The sequence below is a fragment of the Poromitra crassiceps genome, assembly GCF_964638095.1.
Source record: "Poromitra crassiceps genome assembly, chromosome: 10".
NCBI classification, from domain to species: domain Eukaryota; kingdom Metazoa; phylum Chordata; class Actinopteri; order Beryciformes; family Melamphaidae; genus Poromitra; species Poromitra crassiceps.
In genome coordinates this window covers 23,268,804-23,291,048 of record NC_139631.1, presented here as the reverse complement: position 1 = coordinate 23,291,048, position 22,245 = coordinate 23,268,804, and the positions used below count along the sequence as shown (strand labels likewise).

At 44.9% G+C, this 22,245-nt stretch overlaps 1 protein-coding gene across 1 annotated transcript in view; it reads left to right on the top strand.

Moving 5' to 3' along the window:
- The window catches only part of LOC310784189 (tetratricopeptide repeat protein 28-like), a gene marked incomplete at its 5' end in the record, with an annotated part of 254,622 nt that overhangs the window by 189,758 nt on the left and 42,619 nt on the right, over positions 1–22,245 (top strand). Inside the window, one exon of the mRNA XM_083645200.1 lies at positions 1,849–2,356. Coding sequence (XP_083501326.1) covers positions 1,849–2,356 — 508 coding nt within the window. The remainder of the gene's footprint in view (positions 1–1,848; positions 2,357–22,245) is intronic.

The following is a 22,245-nucleotide window of genomic DNA, read 5'->3' as shown; positions in this document are numbered from 1 at the left end:
TTGGATTTGGGACTCTAATGTGTATGAGCCTGCTCTAGAGACAGTGATGGTGTTGTATAGAAAGAAAGGTTGAAAGGGAAAAATTATACGCACATCACGTATACAGGTGCGAGGCTATAGCAAAAGAGCTCAGATAAATGAAAAAAGGTAGAGCCTGCACACTTACTCACATGCCGTATAGTTTATTGTTTATCGTTGTATAGAAAGAAGCCTTCGTTGAATGTGGTCAGTGTTTCGCGAGTTTAGTGGTAACATTACTGTACAACGTATGTGTGCGAAAACCAAAAACATCATCTCAACATTCATCTTAGAACACAAAACACAGCGACTATTAGGTCATCTTCACTGTAGTTTAGTTTGACTTTCCAGTTGTCTTATTAGCGCTATACGCCCCCAGTTGGAGCCAGGACGTCCCTGCTGCTGAAGCTCCCAGCCAGGCAACACGAGCAGCAGCAGCAGCAGCAGCGCTGTGGCCTTCATCAGGGAGACTGTCCTCTCTCTACTGGCCGCCGTCCAAACCCCCTCGCTGGCTGGAGGACGCAGAGTGGGACCTCAGGAAGAGGATGCTTTATTAGCTAGGCCCCGGCATGATTAATTGAACATCTGTCCACACAAAGACAGCTGCCCCCAAGTCCCAGCTGTTTACCCTCTATATAAACACATAATAAGCCTACAGTGAATGTGTCACACACTGTAGGAGGTCAAGCCTGCACTTTTTCCACATCGCTCCATTTGCCTTTAGCCGGTGCTCTCTCTGTACTGCTATCGAGAGGCAAGTGGAACGTCACTTCCTGCTTCAGCACTGTACCAGAGATTTTCATCCGCCATTTCTTTTCCCATCGACATTTCGTAAAATGTTTATAAAAAGAGTTTTACTCGTTCAAACCAAACATTCAGCTAACTCTATAATCGGGAGAGACCATAGAACATTTAACTCGGGCCAAAACGTAAAAAAATGCGGGTTTGAAGAAAATGTTTTTTCAATGTTGTTGTTTTGTTTTTTTGGTCCGAGTGCAATGTTCTATGATCTGTCCCGATTATAGAGTTAGCTGAACTTTTGGTTTGAACCAGTAAAACTCTTTTTACTGTATAAGCATTTTACGAAATGTGGATGGGAAAATAAATGGAGGATGAAAATCTCTGGTACAGTGCTGAAGCAGGAAGTAGGCGGTCACTTTGCCTCTCTATTCTCACAGGTGGACATTGGTGAAGGAATGGAAGACAGGGTGGATGAGACTATACAGATAATGTCCTCATCTGTGTCTTTCATCTGAGAGCAGTCTCACCAGCAGTAACCTAGATGGGGAGAATTAGCCAGTCAGCCCAGCCAGTTGGTCTCCCACAGCTCGAGTGTGACGCTAAGCCCCTCTGGTCTCTCCCTTGATTAGCTGGGTCTTTGTTCCGTCGGTGGTGGCACGCCATGAAGCATGATTGCACTGGGCAAAACAAGCCTGCTGCTGCGCTGATCTGCATCATGGTTTACCCCCCCCCCCCCCCCCCCCCCCTCCTAGCCTAGCAAAAGACGCAATCAAATCACTTTCTGTCTGTCGTTTGGTCTTGGAGCAATAAGGATTGGATATTGCTTTTCTATTTGTTGCTGTTGTTGTTATTGTTTCATTTGATGCACTTCTGACTAAAGTGACATCTAAGTGTGTGTGTGTGTGTGTGTGTGTGTGTGTGTGTGTGTGTGTGTGTTTGTGGGGGGGGTGGTCTGTGATACAAAATCGCCAAACTGTTGATGGAAAGAATGTAATCCTTAAAAAAGCGGTTTACATTTGCCTATAATTATTATCTTGATGTTGTTCTTACATGCTCTCTCTCTCTCTCTCTCTCTCTCTGTGTCCATAGGCTGCCTCCATGGCCCTGAGCAGCCTGGGACATGTGTACACAGCCATAGGGGACTATCCTAACGCCCTAGCCAGTCACAAGCAATGTGTCCTGCTAGCCAAGCAGTCCAAGGACCAGCTGTCTGAGGCTCGGGAGCTGGGCAACATGGGGGCCGTCTACATCGCCATGGGGGACTTTGACAACGCCGTCCAGTGCCACGAGCAGCACCTGGGCATCGCCAAGGCCCTGGAGAACAAGCGAGAGGAGGCGCGGGCCTACAGTAACCTAGGCAGTGCCTACCACTACCATCGCAACTTTGACAAGGCCATGTCCTACCACACTCACGTTCTGGAACTAGCCCAGGAGCTGGAGGAGCAGTCGATCGAGATGAGAGCCTACGCCGGCCTGGGTCACGCTGCCCGCTGCATGCAGGACCTGGAGAGAGCCAAGCAGTACCACGAACAGCAGCTGTCCATCGCTGAGGGCCTGAAGGACAGGGCCGCAGAGGGAAGGGCCTCGTCCAACCTGGGTACGTAGGCAAAGCACTGCAGAGTATGCTAAGTTTATGGTTGTCAAATCAACTGTTCAGTATGATGAGAACATAAACACTAACATTATTGCTAACATTTTTAGCATGTACTGTGTTGGTTGACAGTAGAGGCGACTAGCATAATAATCTCGAAGCTCTAAAGCTAAATGGTAAGTTATTTTTAAGTAATATGTCTAAGCTAAGTCTGGCAGAGTGGTAACATTAACATGAAATATGATACAAAAATAGCATACCAGGAGAATGTGTAAAGCTAGAAATCACATGGGGTGAATATGTGGTTTATCATCTGAAATTGTTGATCATAGCTGCATCAGCTATATTGAGTTAAAGATATATTTTTAATGTATGTATTTTTAAACTGTATGAATCTACAGGCCACAAAAACACGAATATTGTTTTATTACTAATAAACTACTTACTTTGGATAATGCTAGTTGCCTACTATCACTCAACATAATGAATGCTAAAAAGTTAGCATGGAGCAGCGGGCCTATTCCTGTAGAGTTGGACATGGTGAGGGACTAGAAACCATCTCTTTCCATCTCACACGCAAGTCCACGTAAAGCATGTCTCTTCTAGTTCATGTATATGTATCTCTATGTACCTCAGTGACCTGAGCAGCTGAGGACAATGTTAGAGCTTAGTTTCCAGAAGCACATGTGCTCATCAGTCTGTGTTTGACCACATCCTGATGGATAAGGAAGCACCTGGTAGTTAGAAAGTTAATCTTGCAGATCTTAAGGAGGTATAAGTGTTTACTGTATCTTAGGTTGACTATGGGGATTTACACAAGCTCCTGACCTACAGTGCACCTGGCATGCTTCCTCAAACGGAGCTGGGCCAGACAAGAAGAGAAAAGAGATTAAGGTGTCACCGATCAGATTTAGTATTCTTTGTTCAATAATCTCCCTGTGTTTTCTGTCGGGTTGTGCTAAATTAGAAGTCCTGATAATCATAATCCTGTCATATTATTTTCACCGCCAGCCTTTTCATTGTTTTTGGCTTATAGTCTGAAAACATCTCTTGCACTGCTAGCTAATGTATTCACTCTGCTTTTGGCTACATTCCTTTGTTTGCCTTAACATAATATTGCTGCTTACTTCATATTGTTAATTTGCTGCTTACTTAATATTGTTAATTCCATTGATGTGATTAAGACCAGTGTTTTTCTTGCTTTTAGGCAAAGACCAACAGCATAATTGTTGTATTATTATCACTATGTAATTATTTTTTTTGCAACTTCAGTGTTGCACTATGTTCTGCAGTAATAGTATATTATATCCAGTGGATTATAGAGGTAAGGTAATGTCGTGTCAGAGAGGAGGATGGTGAGTGTTAGAGCAGTGATTTGTGAGCCCAGGGATGTTCCGGGGTGATGGAACGCCAACATATAACACACACTATCACGGTATAAATGAAGCCCATAAAAAAAAATACTTTCAATTTTTCATGGGAAATCTCTCTCCGCATTACCCGGCTCTGCTCTGCCCGGGTCTCTCTCCCCCCATGCATACTGGCTACAGGACTTAATCAAATCTAGAAAATGAATCCTGGGCTGAAGATAAATAAAAATGAGAGCGGGGGAAATTAACTATATGATCAGGTCTTTTGGTTGGAACTTAAAATGTAATTATTGTCCCCGTCACAAGCCGGCGTTTCACAGCCAAAAATCCGGCAGAAATAGAATTATTAGCAAGGTAACCTTGTGGAGCTTGCTAATATAATGATAAAAGGGAATGTGGGGATAGAGGTGTCCCACGTGGATATTCAATACCCCATGAGGTGTATGACATGGCCAATTCTGCCATATTTAGTCCAGCTATTATAACCTGCGCTGGATGATTTATGATAGCCATTGAGACAGTTGTAAACCTGACTCTAATGGACAACTAAGAGGCATAATGGCTCCTCCCACATGAATTATTCCATATCCTAATGTGAGAAAGGGTGCAAGCTAGGGGGCGGGGTTAATCCGCCAAACATAAATTGAAGGCGTCCTTTGACCAACGTAATGGCCGCCCAGCCTGCTTTGCTCTTAGCTCTAAAACACACACAGATTGTAAAAGGGGTGCCGATACTGTAGCTGGTTGTCATAAATTATTCGGGCCTGTAGGGGGAAGACTTTATGATGCTACATGGGAGCTTTATTACAGTGGGGCAGTGTGTTTCATGCCGCAAATCTCTTCTCGTCTCAAGTCAGACCGGCGTTATGACAGCCACAGCACCATCTTAAGCTGTTGTTCACAAGTTGGCTGGCGTAGTAGTGATTGTACAGTATAGCATTACTTGCAGTGTTACCGTCTTCCCAATGACAGTCTGACACTGATGTAGTGTCAGAGACCCCTGACTGGTGACAGAGTAGAAGCTAAATGTGGTGGTGATAAAGGCCCGTTGGTCCATGCAGACTGCCTGGACAAGCTGGACAGCATCGTGGTAGTAACGCCTCTGACAACCAGAGGCGCTCACTGCCTGCCTGAAATGTCGCCTATCTGTTGGTACTTCTCCATTTTATTTCTCCCCTTTCTCTCACTTTTCCATGCCTCCCTCCCTCCCTCCCTCTCCCCCCTCACCCCTACTGATTGTAATCTGCAGCTGTCAAGCTCCCAGTAATTGAAACTGACTTGATGAATCGCTTAATTACCTTTAATAGCTGATTCGAGAGGAGCTGAATAATGAAGATAACACAGAATGAAGTGGAGCTTGTGAAGCATCATTTCTGTAATTGCACCATTGTTGTTGTTGTTGTTGTTGTTGTTGTTTGCGGCGCCGGGGCGTACAGTGTTGCTCCGTCATCAACGCCCACGAGCCTGCTTGGCACAGGAAGATATGCGCTCAACTTAACAGGATGTTGTTTTTTCAGACTTCAGAAAACGCCGCATCCCTTTTAACGTGGTGCACAAAGAGTGGGAGGATGATGGAGTGCAGATTAACGAGCAGTGGTAAAGGCAGAAAGCACTGCAGGAGAGATGGGAAGTGAGAGGAAACTTTTATTATGCCCTCTCAGCGTGACTGTAATGATGCGTGTGGCGGTGCGGGCGGAGCAGCAGCTGACATCGCTGTGAGGTACAGTCGTACAGTACAGAGATCTGTGCTACTTCGCAATACTTTAATATCTAACTGCGATGCCCAGCGGTAGCAGCAGCATGCCTGGCTCAGCGCACACTGACCTATAAAGGAGACGGAAATGTTGCATTCCAGCCCCATTTATTATTCATTAACGGGCTAACGTACCCCCCAGTCAGCAATATTTAATATCAGAGAGAGGACTGCATTTAGTTCACATTTCTGTTATTCATGAAACAGAAGCTAAATTGCATTATTTCCCCTTGCAATTCACTTCAAAGAGACTTTAAATTAGTCGGTTTGGCGTTTGTTTTGTCTTGTGCAATCGCACGCTGCGTCCAATTCACACTTCATTGTTTGGCCGTATGTCTGGAAGAAGTCATTTGAAATGTCGGCTCCATCAGTTAGAAGAGCCCGAGGTAAAAGTCCTAATTAAGCAATCACTCTCCTTGTTTTTATCCAGCATCCCTGGGGAGTGCTTTCTGCTGCTGGTCGCAAAAAAACACAACAAAGCAACAAAGCAACAAACAGAAGAAAACAACAGGCAGTGTGGTTCACAACAAGTGCAAACCTTTTAGACCACTGCACTTTTCCCCCCTCGAATCCCGACTCACCAGCACCTACATATCTCTATGGCCCCTCCCCCCCTTGTGCCCCCCTCCCCCTTAACGACTATTCCTACCCACCCCTCAAACCCTGACTTTCTACCACCTTCCTTCCTATCCCGCCTAGCTACGGCCATTTTCCCACTAAACTCACTAAACGTCCATGAGTGACTGACTGACTGAGTGGGTGAGTGAGTGAGTGACTGACTGACTGACTGTCTTGACTTCTCCATCTCATGACTCCGGTGGGTCCAGCGCCACGGTAAAAACAACACAGAATCAGAAAATGCACTGCGATGCTCTGCATCCACCTCTTGTCACCGGGGCATTGGTGGGCTATAACCTATGTTGTTAGCCGGATATCAGACTGAATTGTCAACTCGTTGCACTCCATTTCTTTTCTTCAGTCTTTCTTTTCTTCATTTCTTCTAGTCTGAGATTGCCCCCTGTTTAAGTGGCTTCCATGAGGGGAATCCCCCAGCTAGGGAAATTCCATTTTCCCCTAACCAAATTACTAGAAACCAATGTATCTGCCTGAATCTGACGGTAGTTAATCCACTCAGGAGAGCAATCAAGAAAAAAAAACATCTCCCCTTTGAATAAATGCCTTCAAAGCAGAGCGCCATTCGGATTTCAAAGTAAGTGGTATTTTTAATCGATTTAAAACAGCCCCTATAGCAGCGTCTATCTCATCTATGGCGGCCGCCATTGTTGTTATTACGGCTCAGCGCATTTGACAACCAGCCAATCAGCCAAAGGTCCACTCAGTGGAGTGGGCCGATTCGAAGGTGGGGACCCAGGCAACTATGTTGTATTACCTTCAGAGCTTCTTTATATAAACGTCTTTCACACATACAGCCATTTAAGGGTCTTATGTAAATGAGAGCTGACGCTGCTTCGGTCAGACAGTAACATTTTGATCAAGCTTTGCAACGACATGTTCCCAAGCATGTGTGACAATAAAGATGTCACGTTAATGGAAGGAGCCCACGACATGACACATGGTGTCTTTAATGCACTGCATTTGTTTGGGAAACACGTCTTCAAATAAGGTTGAGGCTGAAACACACCTCGGCATCGCATTACAACAAGACATTTGTCGGCAGCTGTCATGGATAGATAACGACGTGGTCATGATGACATACTGTAGCCTTCTCCCTGCATGTCCTGTCAATAGGAACAATTAGTAGGTAATTAGCAACGTGAAATCCCTTACAACAGAGTGATGGGGGGAAAATGGCAAAAAAGCTATCATGGTGGATTTATTTTATTTTATTGTAAACCTTATGGTTCAGGAGTTATTGGCCACTAGCACCACTATCTGTCTGATAAGAATGAACCTATCCGCCACATCTGGTTGCGCTCGGACTTGCAGTCTCTGAGGTACAGACTGCTTTATGGCAGGAAAAAACTATGGGAATCCTAGCAAACATCAGCTGCAGGATAAGCCAGCCCTGTTTGACCTCAGACAGCCTGTCATGACTGGGGGAGCAGTCATTGGTTGACCTCAGCCAGCCTGTCATGACTGGGGGGAGCAGTCATTGGTTGACCTCAGCCAGCCTGTCATGACTGGGGGGAGCAGTCATTGGTTGACCTCAGCCAGCCTGTCATGACTGGGGGGAGCAGTCATTGGTTGACCTCAGCCAGCCTGTCATGACTGGGGGGAGCAGTCATTGGTTGACCTCAGCCAGCCTGTCATGACTGGGGGGAGCAGTCATTGGTTGACCTCAGCCAGCCTGTTATGACCGGGGCAGAGCCATGTAGATAGAAGAGTCCCGACATCTCCATTCACTCCAATGGACCAGTTTTTTACTCTCAAGAGTTCCAGGAAGTAAGGTCCTGGATTAAGCAGCACTGTCGAGTTGCAGCAAAATAGACAGTTTGTGTTGTACTCTGAAAGGGTTTTTCATCCCTTTAATCAAATTGTACATTATCAGCTTTATTTTAGCATGCAAAAGTAGCGCGAGACCCATTCCTGGCTGTTCATTGGCTAATGCGTCTCGCATTTTGGTCCTCCGCTGACGCCACTCTCTCTCTAGACGACACTAGACCGGGGGAGCAGTCATTGGTTGACCTCAGCCAGCCCGTCATGACTGTCATGACTTGGTTGCATGAACAACATAGACCCACTACCTTGGCGGTGGGCTTCAGACTGGGAGCAGACTTGCCTGCAGCACAGAGGCATCATAGGATTACCCAGGTTTGTACTCGAGCCTTTGCAAACAACACAGATTGTAGATCTTTTATTAGACTGGTCGGGAGAGGCAGCAGGAGAGTAGCTGCCTGAATTTACAGAGGAATTTAGAGAGCCTAATGGCCCAGACAGGATGAATGAAGGAACGCTGTAAGCAAAGAGACAGGCTGGCAAACAGCCTAACAAACACATAAAAAGAGCATTTATCTCAGATTGGTGACATCTTCAACTCGCCATTAATGAGCGGGTAAACACGTCGAGTAAATACTGGCCGGCCTGCTGGCGGAGAGGGCGGGAGGGAGGGATTATTATGGGATGCCAGTCCTATTTGACTCTCCTGGAGAGCTCCTTTACTAGCTAGCTGATCTCTGTAGCCGGGTCCCAGATTTCCGTTCATGGAAAAGCAGCAACAGCAACTTCCCCCTTACATGGCCCCCTTAACTCTCATGGCAGAGGACCATGCCAAAAGCTGGACTAGAGGCCCTGTGAAACACTCTCCCTGGTCGTCCCAGCTAGCGCTCACACATAGCTGTAGCTCGCTGTATATCTGCATGCAGTTCTTATTCCACTCACTCAGGAGCTATTAAATGAAACACAAGCGCTCGCAGCATTCCTTCGCGTTAAGCAACTGTGCCCTTTTCGTCGGCACATCTGCAAATTCAGCGTGAAATGCGATCTCTTCCTAAACGGACAGGCTGTTGTGCAGTGTCAAAAAAATCCAGCGGAGATTAGAAGGGCGTGTTGATATAAGCCGTAGGAGGAATCCGATGTCATGAGCGTGGAGGGGCCAGGGACAGTTGGTTGGCTGAGCAGAAGGAGGGGAGAGGGTCAGCTGGAGCTGGGAGGAAGCAGCTCAGCTGGGGCTCCAGGCGCAGGGCTGCAGCCTGGCTCTGTGTGTGTGTGTGTGTGTGTGTGTGTGTGTGTGTGTGTGTGTGTGTGTGTGTGTGTGTGTGTGTGTGTGTGTGTGTGTGTGTGTGTGTGTGTGTGTGTGTGTGTGTGTGTGTGCGTGTGCGTGTGCGTGTGTGTGTGTTGCTGTTGGCAGGCCTCCCACCCAGCACGCATCCCTCTATCCATCCTCTGTTCTTTTTATCTTCCGCCTTCCGGTCTGTCTCAGTGTGTCTGTCTGTCTTTCAGACTGGAGGAGATGTCTGTGTCTGTCTCTCTCAGTGTTTCTGTCTGTCAGAGTCAGACTGTAGGATATGTCTGTGTCTGTCTGTCAGACTGTAGATGTCTGTGTCTGTCTATCAGTGTCTGTCTGTCACACTGTAGGAGATGTCTTCTCCTGTCTCTCCAGTGTGTCTGTCTGTCTGTCAGTCTGTAGGGGATGTCTGTCTGTCAGACTGTAGGAGATGTGTCTGTCTGTCTCATGTGTCTGTCTGTCACACTGTAGGAGATGTATCTGTCTGTCTCTCAGTGTGTCTGTCTGTCACACTGTAGGAGATGTATCTGTCTGTCTCTCAGTGTGTCTGTCTGTCAGGCTGTAGGAGATGTATCTGTCTGCGAGTGAGGATTTGGTACCTTAAAGCCCAGACACCCCAGCCCCGCCCCGCCCCCACTTCTGCAGGACCCAGGAGGAACTAGTCTCTGCCTCAGCTCTCTACCTCCCCCCACAGATCATAACATACATTATTATATACTGCATTATAGTCAGGTTTTTTCTAATTGTAAAAAAAAAAATGATAATGTATCTTTGGTTGTGGCATATGCTCAGTAATGGACGTTTCATTGTGATATAATCCTAGTTTCTCTGACATTATACTTGATGGTGACCAAGATTGTTAGTCAAGCTACACACTTCAAACTATGTTTTCTTAAACATCAACAATTTATGCTTTCACGCTGATCAACACTGCATTCATATTAGGCGAAAGTGTTAGACAGTCTCCTTTGACAGTGGTACTCTGTAACAATAGAGATCTTGTGAATGCTGATCCAAAAACACTAAAATCCAATAGGACCACTCAATAAAGAGTGAGATACAGTAGGATATAATACTCACTTACACCATGGTCTGGGTGAATACTCGATTCTGATTGGCTGCAGGGTGTCCATTAAAAAGTGATAATGTACAGTTGGTAAAGTCGTTCAGCCAAATGGTCTGTTCACCATTCATATCAATGCGCCATAGTTTCAACAGTGTTATCAAGAGAGCAGTTTGAGCTCTATACCACCGTTAACGCTTAATATGGCACTTTTATAAGTTTAGAAAAAAATGTAGTCGGTCAAAGTAACTATTTAGATTACCCCTGAGTGCTCAGTTTATTAAAATAACGGCTATTTAGAAATCTGATTTTCGTTCTGGTCAGCTGACAGAAGCCGGGCTTTCAGCTGTCAACTGTCAAACCCTCTGTTTAGAACTTGCAGCAACCAGCAGCCAGGCGCTCTGGGAGAGCGTGCTCTGCCTCTTTACAAATCAAGTCAAAGAGGAAAAAGACGAGATCAACAAAAAGAAAACAACGAAATGGGGAGTTAACAGCAACACACTGAGAGACGTCCTTGTACAAAACATACAGTACCTGGACTCCAACATACTGAAAGCAGATAGTTTTCACTCTACTCCTGCCTCGCGCCATTTACGTCTTATAAGACCCGCAGACGTTAACGCAATTCCCTTGAATGCGAGTTTAAACGACCCAGTTACATGGCGTTGCATTCTTAGACATTGCCGTTTTATTTTGTATGTTGTTACATAGGCTACAATTGGCCAAATTATTAGTTAGCTTGATTCTAGAATTGTGCCAGGTGTAGAAACTAAGCAGCCATTTTATCCAATGATAGCCTAATCTCGAGGGGACTATTTTGTCTCGCCGGTACCAAGTGACCTTGGTATAAGCGGGTTAATGCACTTCGAGGTGTCCATTATCACTTTTTAAGGGACTTCGCGGAAGCAACCGGTCCTCGGCTGGCACCTCGGACCGGTTCACGCTTCTCGCGTCGTCCCTTAAAAAGTGATAATGGACACCTCGTCGTGCATTAACCCTTACATATTACAGTCATTTATTGGGGCACACACCACAAAGCACTGATATGTTCCGGTAAGAGAGTCCTCATCAGAGCGCTCAAGTGTGTTTGGTGGTGTGTGAGAGTAGTGAAGTCACATTTATTTATATAGCCCTCATCACTCACGTCTCATCACAACGCATGTCTCAGTGGACTTCACCGAGAATGAGCCCACATAGAGCATTGTGAGTCGTGAGGTACTATTTCCTGTTTTTGTTTTTGGGGCTTTTTTTGGTTTGTTTTTCTTACATTTTGAACATGCTACCTCACTCTTTTTGAGTATTGCTTACATAAATCACCCTGCAATCTAAATCTCACCTTGTTTTAGCCTCTATAATGTAACCCTGATCAGTCAGTGAATTTCATAGCAATAACATCATTGCTATTATTTCAGCAAAAAGATGGTGCAAGCAGCTTTGTACTGTAAATAGCTTCTCCCATCTCAACATTTAAAATAATTGTAATATTTAGAAGTACTAAGCGACCTATGCCTATACCTAAGCTAGCTATGGCAAGATAAAAATGCCTTGTGAATACATATGCAATCTTGCAGGAATTTACTTCACAATTTGACTCCCTATTTTTGATATTTTATACACGCCGTCCGCTTCAGATGAGACCTGAATAGCTAGATACTTTTCGAACAGCACGATTCCAGCAATCCTGCCCTGGATTTGAGATCTCCAACATGAACATAATTAGAATGTTGACCTCATTCTGAAATATGAATGAGGAAATATAGAGTTAGTATTTTTGGGGCTGAGGCTGGTCATCTCTGTTCTATCCCCCAGTATCACCCCGACCCAGCGACAGCATACCATTGTTGGGGAAAGCCGCTTAGCTAGGCATCAGCGCTCCGGACCTCCATAGCTACTGGGAGAATGATTTACTCTGAACACGACACCATCCCTCAAAGTCATCACTGCTGCATATCCCTCTACGTACAGCCAAGCTGCGTAATGAAAAGTGACAACACAATGCCACGCTTTTAATGTCTTTGGTTATGGGGGATGGATGGGGCTGTGTGTAGAAATGTGTGTGTTTGCACGTGCATGTGTGTGTGTGTGTGTGTGTGTGTGTGTGTGTGTGTGTGTGTGTGTACTGTATGTGTCTGACTGACTGTAATTGAATGATGTGGTCTGTGCTTTATCCCCCTTTTTCTGTTATTGTCTCAAAGCAGTGTGCAAAATGAGAATGAAAGATATCTCTTAACATTTTACAGTCAGGTCCATATAGTTTGGCAAATGTTTCACTGACTGGACTGTTTTTTGGGCGTCATTTTGAATTGGACAGGATACCACACAGTGGCCACTTCAACTAGACCTCCTTCCTAATTCCCAATTATTGTGTTCGAACATTTAGGTCAGTGGTTCCAACAGCATTTACTAGGGTGCAGTCGGGTATGGCTTTATTTACTATCATGCTGGATGTGATCCCCAGAGAGCTCCATAATCCTCTTATCATATGAGAGAGGGGGCCGAAAATATTTCCTTGGCCCAAGTGTGGCTCCAGGCGTAGCCTAAAGGCTAATGTCCACCAGCTCCGGAACAGATGCGGTACGGCTCCGGAACGGCTGCGAACAGACCCACACTCATGTAATCTGTCAGACGTATGCAGGATGAGGCAGAAGTAGAACAGCTGCGTCATTTTTCTGTAACATGGGCAAGAGTCGATCCGGCAGTTTTACTGGATCCGCAGCAACGCAGCCGTAACGCATCTGGTGTACATTGCCTGTAAGGCTTAGGGCTTTTGCTCCAGGTCCAACGTCCAAACTAGCCATCCACCCCTAGCCCTGATCCCAGCCTTCTGCTGTGCCCCTTCCATCAATTGCCCAGCCCCAGCTCCATTGTTACCCTCTAGCATGGAGCATGTTTGCTGGTGATACATCAATAGACATTATGTCCTCAGTGAGATAGCCTCCATGGGGAAGGCGTAACCTTGGGAGTGACTTTGTGGCGATGGCTGTCAGTGCCTTTCCAACCCGCCTGCTGTGAATGTTAACACGCTCGGCCTCTCAGGACAGACTCCCAGGACAGACTAGGCTCTGCCCATGATGGGCTGAGGAGTATGGAGTCCCGGATCTGCCGTATCAACAAATAAATGAATAAATGTATAAATGAGCAGATAAATACATATATATGTATCATAAATATATGTAGAAATAAATGTAGATGACATAAATGTATATATATGTGTATTTTCCTATTTTTGTACGTTTTATATATTTATTTAATGATTTATTTGTGTATTTATACATTTATACATTTATTTATACATTTATACATTTATTTATACATTTATACATTTATTTATACATTTATACATTTATACATTTATTTATACATTTATACATTTATTTATACATTTATACATTTATTTATACATTTATACATTTATTTATGGCATTTATTTATGTGTGTTTTATTTTATTTATGTCTGTTTTATTTACCTCCCATTTATTTATGTGCCTTGTATTTAGTGATGTCTCCTTTGTATTTAGTGATGCGTCCTTGCTTCCTTTCCTTTTCTGTATGCATTTCTGCCTCACTCAATGCAAATTAGGGGGGCGGCCCGTGCATTTATGCCTGCTGCTCAATGCAGATTAGGGGGCTGGCCGTCATGGGCTCAAGTCTTTGCCTATTGGCTCGAATGCACATTGTCCTATCTGCTCCAAACTTGTCATGCATGATAAGTGTCCATGCCTGAAGATATCTGCACATCAATATCCATGGTATTTACACTCATAGCGCCACCTACTGGCAACAGGAAATGACATGTTTTACACTTACATGAACTGCTCAGAGTGGGTTGAACACATCCACCTCGGATGTGGTCAGAAAATCCTTTACCACCCAATGCAGCTTCATTGTGATGATTATGAGTGCTCATTGACTGGCGTGGGCGTGGCGCCATGGCGAAGGTTGATGTTTCGCCGTCACACAGGAAGTTGGAGTAACTTCATTGTAGATTGTCCAATCTGCTCCAAACTTGTCATGCATGATAACTGTACATGCCTGAACACATCTAGATGTCAATATCCATTTATAGTCATAGCGCCCCCTACTGGCAACACAGAAAGTGCTTTGTAACTTGGCCCTACATGCTCACACGTGCACCAAACTTCACATGTTTGATGAGCATCCCAGCCTGAAGACATCTAGATGACCATTTGGAGTTAGAGGCAGAGCGCCCCCTACTGGCCACACAGAAAGCGGTTTGTAACTCGGCCGTACATGGTCACACCCGCAACGAACTTCACATGTTTGATGAGCATTCCAGACTTCACACATGTACATGCCAATATAGCATTATAGGCAGAGCGCCCCCTACTGGCAACACATAAAGTTGATTGTAACTCAACTGAACGTTGTCCTATCTGCTCCAAACTTGTCGTGCATGATAAGTGTCCATGCCTGAAGATATCTGCAGATCAATATTCAGTGATAGTTACAGCGCCACCTACTGGCAAAAGGAAATGACAAGTTTTACACGTACATGAACTGCTCATAGTGGGTTGACCACATCCACCTCAGATGTGGTCAGAAAAGCCTCAAGCTCTCGATTAACCTTCATTGTGAGGATTATGAGTAAGACATTGATATGTCAATATCCATTTATAGTCATAGCGCCCCCTACTGCCAACACATAGATCGTTTTGTAACTCGGCAGTACATGGTCCCCCGTGCACCAACATACACATGTTTGATGACCATCCCAGCCTGAAGACATCTGGATGACCATTTGGAGTGATAGGCAGAGCGCCCCCTTCTGGCCACACAGGGAGTTGGAGTAACTCCATTGTAGATTGTCCAATCTGCTCCAAACTTGTCATGCATGATGAGTGTACATACCTGAAGACATCTAGATGTCAACATCCATTTATAGTCATAGCGCCCCCTACTGCCAACACAGACAGTGGTTTGTAACTCGGCCCTATATGCTCACACGCGCACCAAACGTCACATGTTTGATGAGCATCCCAGCCTGAAGACATCTATAGGACCATTTGGAGTTAGAGGCAGCGCGCCCCCTACTGGCCACACAGGAAGTTGGAGTAACTCCATTGTAGATTGTCCAATCTGCTCCAAACTTGTCATGCATGATCAGTGTACATACCTGAAGACATCTACATGTCAACATCCATTTATAGTCATAGCGCCCCCTACTGCCAACACAGACAGTGGTTTTTGTAACTCGGTCCTATATGCTCACACGCGCACCAAACGTCACGTTTGATGAGCATCCCAGCCTGAAGACATCTATAGGACCATTTGGAGTTAGAGGCAGAGCGCCCCCTACTCGCCGCACAGGAAGTTAGAGTAACTCCATTGTAGATTGTCCAATCTGCTCCAAACTTGTCATGCATGATCAGTGTCCATGCCTCAAGCCATCTATATGTCAATATCCATTTATAGTCATAGCGCCCCCTACTGGCAACAAAGAAAGTGGTTTGTAACTTGGCCCTACATGCTCACACGTGCACCAAACATCACATGTTTTATGAGCATCCCAGCCTTAAGACATCTAGATGACCATTTGGAGTTATAGGCAGAGCGCCCCCTACTGGCCACACAGGAAGTTGGAGTAACTTTATTGTAGATTGTCCAATCTGCTCCAAACGTGTCATGCATGATAAGTGTCCATGCCTGTACACATCTATATGTCAATATCCATTCATAGTCATAGCGCCCCCTACTGGCAACACAGAAAGTGGTTTGTAACTCGCTCCTACATGCTCACATGCGCACCAAACTTCACATGTTTGATGACCATCCCAGCCTGAATACATCTAGATGACAATTTGGAGTGATAGGCACAGCGCCCCCTACTGGCCACACAGAAAGCGGTTTGTAACTCGGCCGTACGTGGTCACACCCGCAACAAACTTCACATGTTTGATGACCATCCCAGACTTCACACATGTACACGCCAATATAGCATTATAGGCAGAGCGCCCCCTATTGGCAACAGGAAATTACATCTTTTACACTTACATGAACCGCTCATAGTGGGTTGACCACCTCCACCTCACATATGGTCAGAAAAGCCTTAACCCCTCGATTAACCTTCATTGTGAGGATTATGAGTAAGACATCTATTATGTCAATAGCCATTTATAGGCATAGCACCCCCTACTGGCGACACAGAAAGTGGTTTGTAACTCGGCCCTACACGGTCCCACGCGCGCCTACATCCACATGTTTGATGACCATCCCAGCCTGAACACATCTAGATGACAAATTGGAGTGATAGGCAGAGCGCCCCCTTCTGGCCACACAGAAAGCGGTTTGTAACTCGGCCATACACAGCCACACCCGCACCCAACTTCACATGTTTGGTGAGCATCCCAGACTTCACGCACGTACACACCGTCACCGATATAGCATTAGAGGCAGAGCGCCCCCTATCGGCAACACAGGGAGTTGATTGTAACTCGACCGAACGTTGTCCTATCTGCTCCGAACCCCGACGCGCGGCGGGTGCGAGGGCCCACGACGCTGCCTGCAGCTTTAATTAGAGCCCGAGCACCGGCATGGTCGGTTGGCGAAGGACCTATTGTATTCCAAGGGATTATTATTAGGGGTCCAAGCACGAAGTGCGTGGATCCCTATTGTAATTGTTCCGGTTATTAGGGGTCCAAGCACGAAGTGCATGGATTGTATCTGTTGTATCTGTTCTGATTATTATTATTTATTTTTTTATTCTTCTCCGGTAAAACTGTATGTACAGCAGAAACTGTAATGCTCAGCATAGCCAGACTGGGCACATAGATTGGAAATGTGCCTCACTACTCAGAAACAAAAAATTACCCATACCGGCCAGATGGTGGCGCTATAACAGACCATTTCGCGTTATGCTCCATATCTTCTGAACCGTGTGTCCTATACTCAAAATTTCTTTCAAATCAAATCACTTCTCAGGGATTCCTTGGATCAATATGCATCTATCTATGTAGGCCGCGCCCATTTGCGTCTGCCTAGATTTTCCACCATTTTGAATTTGATCAAAACCCTACTTTTGCTAACTCCTCCTAGACCGTTTGGCCAAATCACACAGTTTTAAAATGATAAATCTCTAAACGTTTAATGAAACACACCCCGACACTAAATTGCCCACAACTCATTAACCGGTCAATTACAACTACTGCTACCAGTCCCACTACTACCAACACTACTATTACTACTATTCCTACTACTGCTACTACTAGGCTACTACTACTACTGCTTGGAAACTGTCAGGTCACCGGATCTCAACCAAATTTTGTTTACTTGTGCACATACCAACTCTGAATAAATGTGCCTTATTTTGTGTTTATTATGTCTCATATATCCCCCATGTCACCGGATGCTTGGACCCCGCATCGCCGCTTGCGGCTATATTTATTGTTATTATACTTACACTTTGCGTGCATTTTTGAGGGTCTAAACATGCACAAAAAGTGGCCAAACTTTGCACATTTTTCAGATTTCAAGGTTTTTGGCCAGGGGCGTGGCTAAATGCCTCCATAGTGCCTCCTATAAACGGAATAGCCCTCGCACTAAGTTTCACCTACAGCTACGAAAATTGCAGGGCACATGTATCATGGCCAGACTGATGGAAAAGTCTCTTGGTGCCAGGATCCACACCCAACCGGAAGTCAGCCATTTTGAATTTACTGTGCAATATTTCAGACATTTCACCCATTTCCAGGGGTCAGACTTTAACGAACTCCTCCTACGGGGTTCATCAGATCACCCTCAAACTTGCACAGCAGATAGAAGAGACCCCAATGATGAATAGTTATTAAAAGTTTGCATTTACCATGGACGGCGTGGGTGTAGCTACGCGGCGAAGATCGATGTCTCGCCATGACACACGAAGTCGCTGTCACTCGAATGCACATTGTCCTATCTGCTCCAAACTTGTCATGCATAACTGTCCATGCCTGAAGACATCTATATGTCAATAACCATTTACAGTCATAGCGCCACCTACTGGCAACAGGAAATTACATGTTTTACACTTACATGAACTGCTCAGAGTGGGTTGAACACATCCACCTCGGATGTGGTCAGAAAATCCTTTACCACCCAATGCAGCTTGGGCATGGCGAACGTTGATGTTTTGCCGTCACACAGGAAGTTGGATTAACTCCATTGGAGATTGTCCAATCTCTGCCAAACTGCACGTGCTTCATACGTTTCCCAGCCTGAAGACATCTATATGTCAATATCCATTTAGAGTCATAGCGCCCCCTACTGGCAACTAGGGGGCGCTCTGCCTATCACTCCAAATTGTCATGTAGATGTTTTCAGGCTGGGATGGTCATCAAACATGTGAATTTTGTTGCGCGTGGGACTGTGTAGGGCCGAGTTACAAACCACTTTCTGTGTTGGCAGTAGGGGGCGCTATGACTATAAATGGATATTGACATATAGATGTCTTCAGGCTGGGACAATGAGCAGTTCATGTAAGTGTAAAATATGTAATTTCCTGTTGCCAATAGGGGGCGCTCTGCCTATAATGCTATATTGGCGTGTACATGTGTGAAGTCTGGGATGGTCATCAAACATGTGAAGTTTGTTGTGGGTGTGACCACGTACGGCCGAGTTACAAACCGCTTTCTGTGTGGCCAGTAGGGGGCGCTGTGCCTATCACTCCAAATTGTCATCTAGATGTATTCAGGCTGGGATGGTCATCAAACATGTGAAGTTTGGTGCACATGTGAGCATGTAGGAGCGAGTTACAAACCACTTTCTGTGTTGCCAGTAGGGGGCGCTATGACTATGAATGGATATTGACATATAGATGTGTACAGGCATGGACACTTATCATGCATGACACGTTTGGAGCAGATTGGACAATCTACAATAAAGTTACTCCAACTTCCTGTGTGGCCAGTAGGGGGCGCTCTGCCTATAACTCCAAATGGTCATCTAGATGTCTTCAGGCTGGGATGCTCATAAAACATGTGATGTTTGGTGCACGTGTGAGCATGTAGGGCCAAGTTACAAACCACTTTCTTTGTTGCCAGTAGGGGGCGCTATGACTATAAATGGATATTGACATATAGATGGCTTGAGGCATGGACACTGATCATGCATGACAAGTTTGGAGCAGATTGGACAATCTACAATGGAGTTACTCTAACTTCCTGTGCGGCGAGTAGGGGGCGCTCTGCCTCTAACTCCAAATGGTCCTATAGATGTCTTCAGGCTGGGATGCTCATCAAACGTGACGTTTGGTGCGCGTGTGAGCATATAGGACCGAGTTACAAAAACCACTGTCTGTGTTGGCAGTAGGGGGCGCTATGACTATAAATGGATGTTGACATCTAGATGTCTTCAGGTATGTACACTGATCATGCATGACAAGTTTGGAGCAGATTGGACAATCTACAATGGAGTTACTCCAACTTCCTGTGTGGCCAGTAGGGGGCGCGCTGCCTCTAACTCCAAATGGTCCTATAGATGTCTTCAGGCTGGGATGCTCATCAAACATGTGACGTTTGGTGCGCGTGTGAGCATATAGGGCCGAGTTACAAACCACTGTCTGTGTTGGCAGTAGGGGGCGCTATGACTATAAATGGATGTTGACATCTAGATGTCTTCAGGTATGTACACTCATCATGCATGACAAGTTTGGAGCAGATTGGACAATCTACAATGGAGTTACTCCAACTCCCTGTGTGGCCAGAAGGGGGCGCTCTGCCTATCACTCCAAATGGTCATCCAGATGTCTTCAGGCTGGGATGGTCATCAAACATGTGTATGTTGGTGCACGGGGGACCATGTACTGCGAGTTACAAAACGATCTATGTGTTGGCAGTAGGGGGCGCTATGACTATAAATGGATATTGACATATCAATGTCTTACTCATAATCCTCACAATGAAGGTTAATCGAGAGCTTGAGGCTTTTCTGACCACATCTGAGGTGGATGTGGTCAACCCACTATGAGCAGTTCATGTACGTGTAAAACTTGTCATTTCCTTTTGCCAGTAGGTGGCGCTGTAACTATCACTGAATATTGATCTGCAGATATCTTCAGGCATGGACACTTATCATGCACGACAAGTTTGGAGCAGATAGGACAACGTTCAGTTGAGTTACAATCAACTTTATGTGTTGCCAGTAGGGGGCGCTCTGCCTATAATGCTATATTGGCATGTACATGTGTGAAGTCTGGAATGCTCATCAAACATGTGAAGTTCGTTGCGGGTGTGACCATGTACGGCCGAGTTACAAACCGCTTTCTGTGTGGCCAGTAGGGGGCGCTCTGCCTCTAACTCCAAATGGTCATCTAGATGTCTTCAGGCTGGGATGCTCATCAAACATGTGAAGTTTGGTGCACGTGTGAGCATGTAGGGCCAAGTTACAAAGCACTTTCTGTGTTGCCAGTAGGGGGCGCTATGACTATAAATGGATATTGACATCTAGATGTGTTCAGGCATGTACAGTTATCATGCATGACAAGTTTGGAGCAGATTGGACAATCTACAATGAAGTTACTCCAACTTCCTGTGTGACGGCGAAACATCAACCTTCGCCATGGCGCCACGCCCACGCCAGTCAATGAGCACTCATAATCATCACAATGAAGCTGCATTGGGTGGTAAAGGATTTTCTGACCACATCCGAGGTGGATGTGTTCAACCCACTCTGAGCAGTTCATGTAAGTGTAAAACATGTCATTTCCTGTTGCCAGTAGGTGGCGCTATGAGTGTAAATACCATGGATATTGATGTGCAGATATCTTCAGGCATGGACACTTATCATGCATGACAAGTTTGGAGCAGATAGGACAATGTGCATTCGAGCCAATAGGCAAAGACTTGAGCCCATGACGGCCAGCCCCCTAATCTGCATTGAGCAGCAGGCATAAATGCACGGGCCGCCCCCCTAATTTGCATTGAGTGAGGCAGAAATGCATACAGAAAAGGAAAGGAAGCAAGGACGCATCACTAAATACAAAGGAGACATCACTAAATACAAGGCACATAAATAAATGGGAGGTAAATAAAACAGACATAAATAAAATAAAACACACATAAATAAATGCCATAAATAAATGTATAAATGTATAAATAAATGTATAAATGTATAAATAAATGTATAAATGTATAAATAAATGTATAAATGTATAAATGTATAAATAAATGTATAAATGTATAAATAAATGTATAAATGTATAAATAAATGTATAAATGTATAAATACACAAATAAATCATTAAATAAATATATAAAACGTACAAAAATAGGAAAATACACATATATATACATTTATGTCATCTACATTTATTTCTACATATATTTATGATACATATATATGTATTTATCTGCTCATTTATACATTTATTCATTTATTTGTTGATACGGCAGATCCGGGACTCCATAGAGGAGTGTCTACACCAGTGGAACTTTAAAATCCAAACAGGATTAATATTGAAACAAAATATTGAAAGACACTTGTATTGTACTTTGACTGTACACCTTAGGGGTGAATGTTTGCATGAGTATTCAGTCAAATGCAGCAGATGGGTTTGACTTATTGTGAAAGTCCTCCTTGTGGACTAACACTCCTATACAGTATCTGGCAGCACTGCTCTCTGTATTCTGCTCTGAGCTGAGGTATGGGTACCATACTGTCTGTATTCTACTCTGAGGTATGGGTACCATTCTCTCTGTATTCTGCTCTGAGGTATGGGTAGCATACTCTCTGTATTCTGCTCTGAGGTATGGGTAGCATACTCTCTGTATTCTGCTCTGAGGTATGGTAGCATACTCTCTGTATTCTGCTCTGAGGTATGGTTAGCATACTCTCTGTATTCTGCTCTGAGGTATGGTAGCATACTCTCTGTATTCTGCTCTGAGGTATGGTAGCATACTCTCTGTATTCTGCTCTGAGGTATGGTTAGCAGCATACTCTCTGTATTCTGCTCTGAGGTATGGGTACCATACTCTCTGTATTCTGCTCTGAGGTATGGTAGCATACTCTCTGTATTCTGCTCTGAGGTATGGTAGCA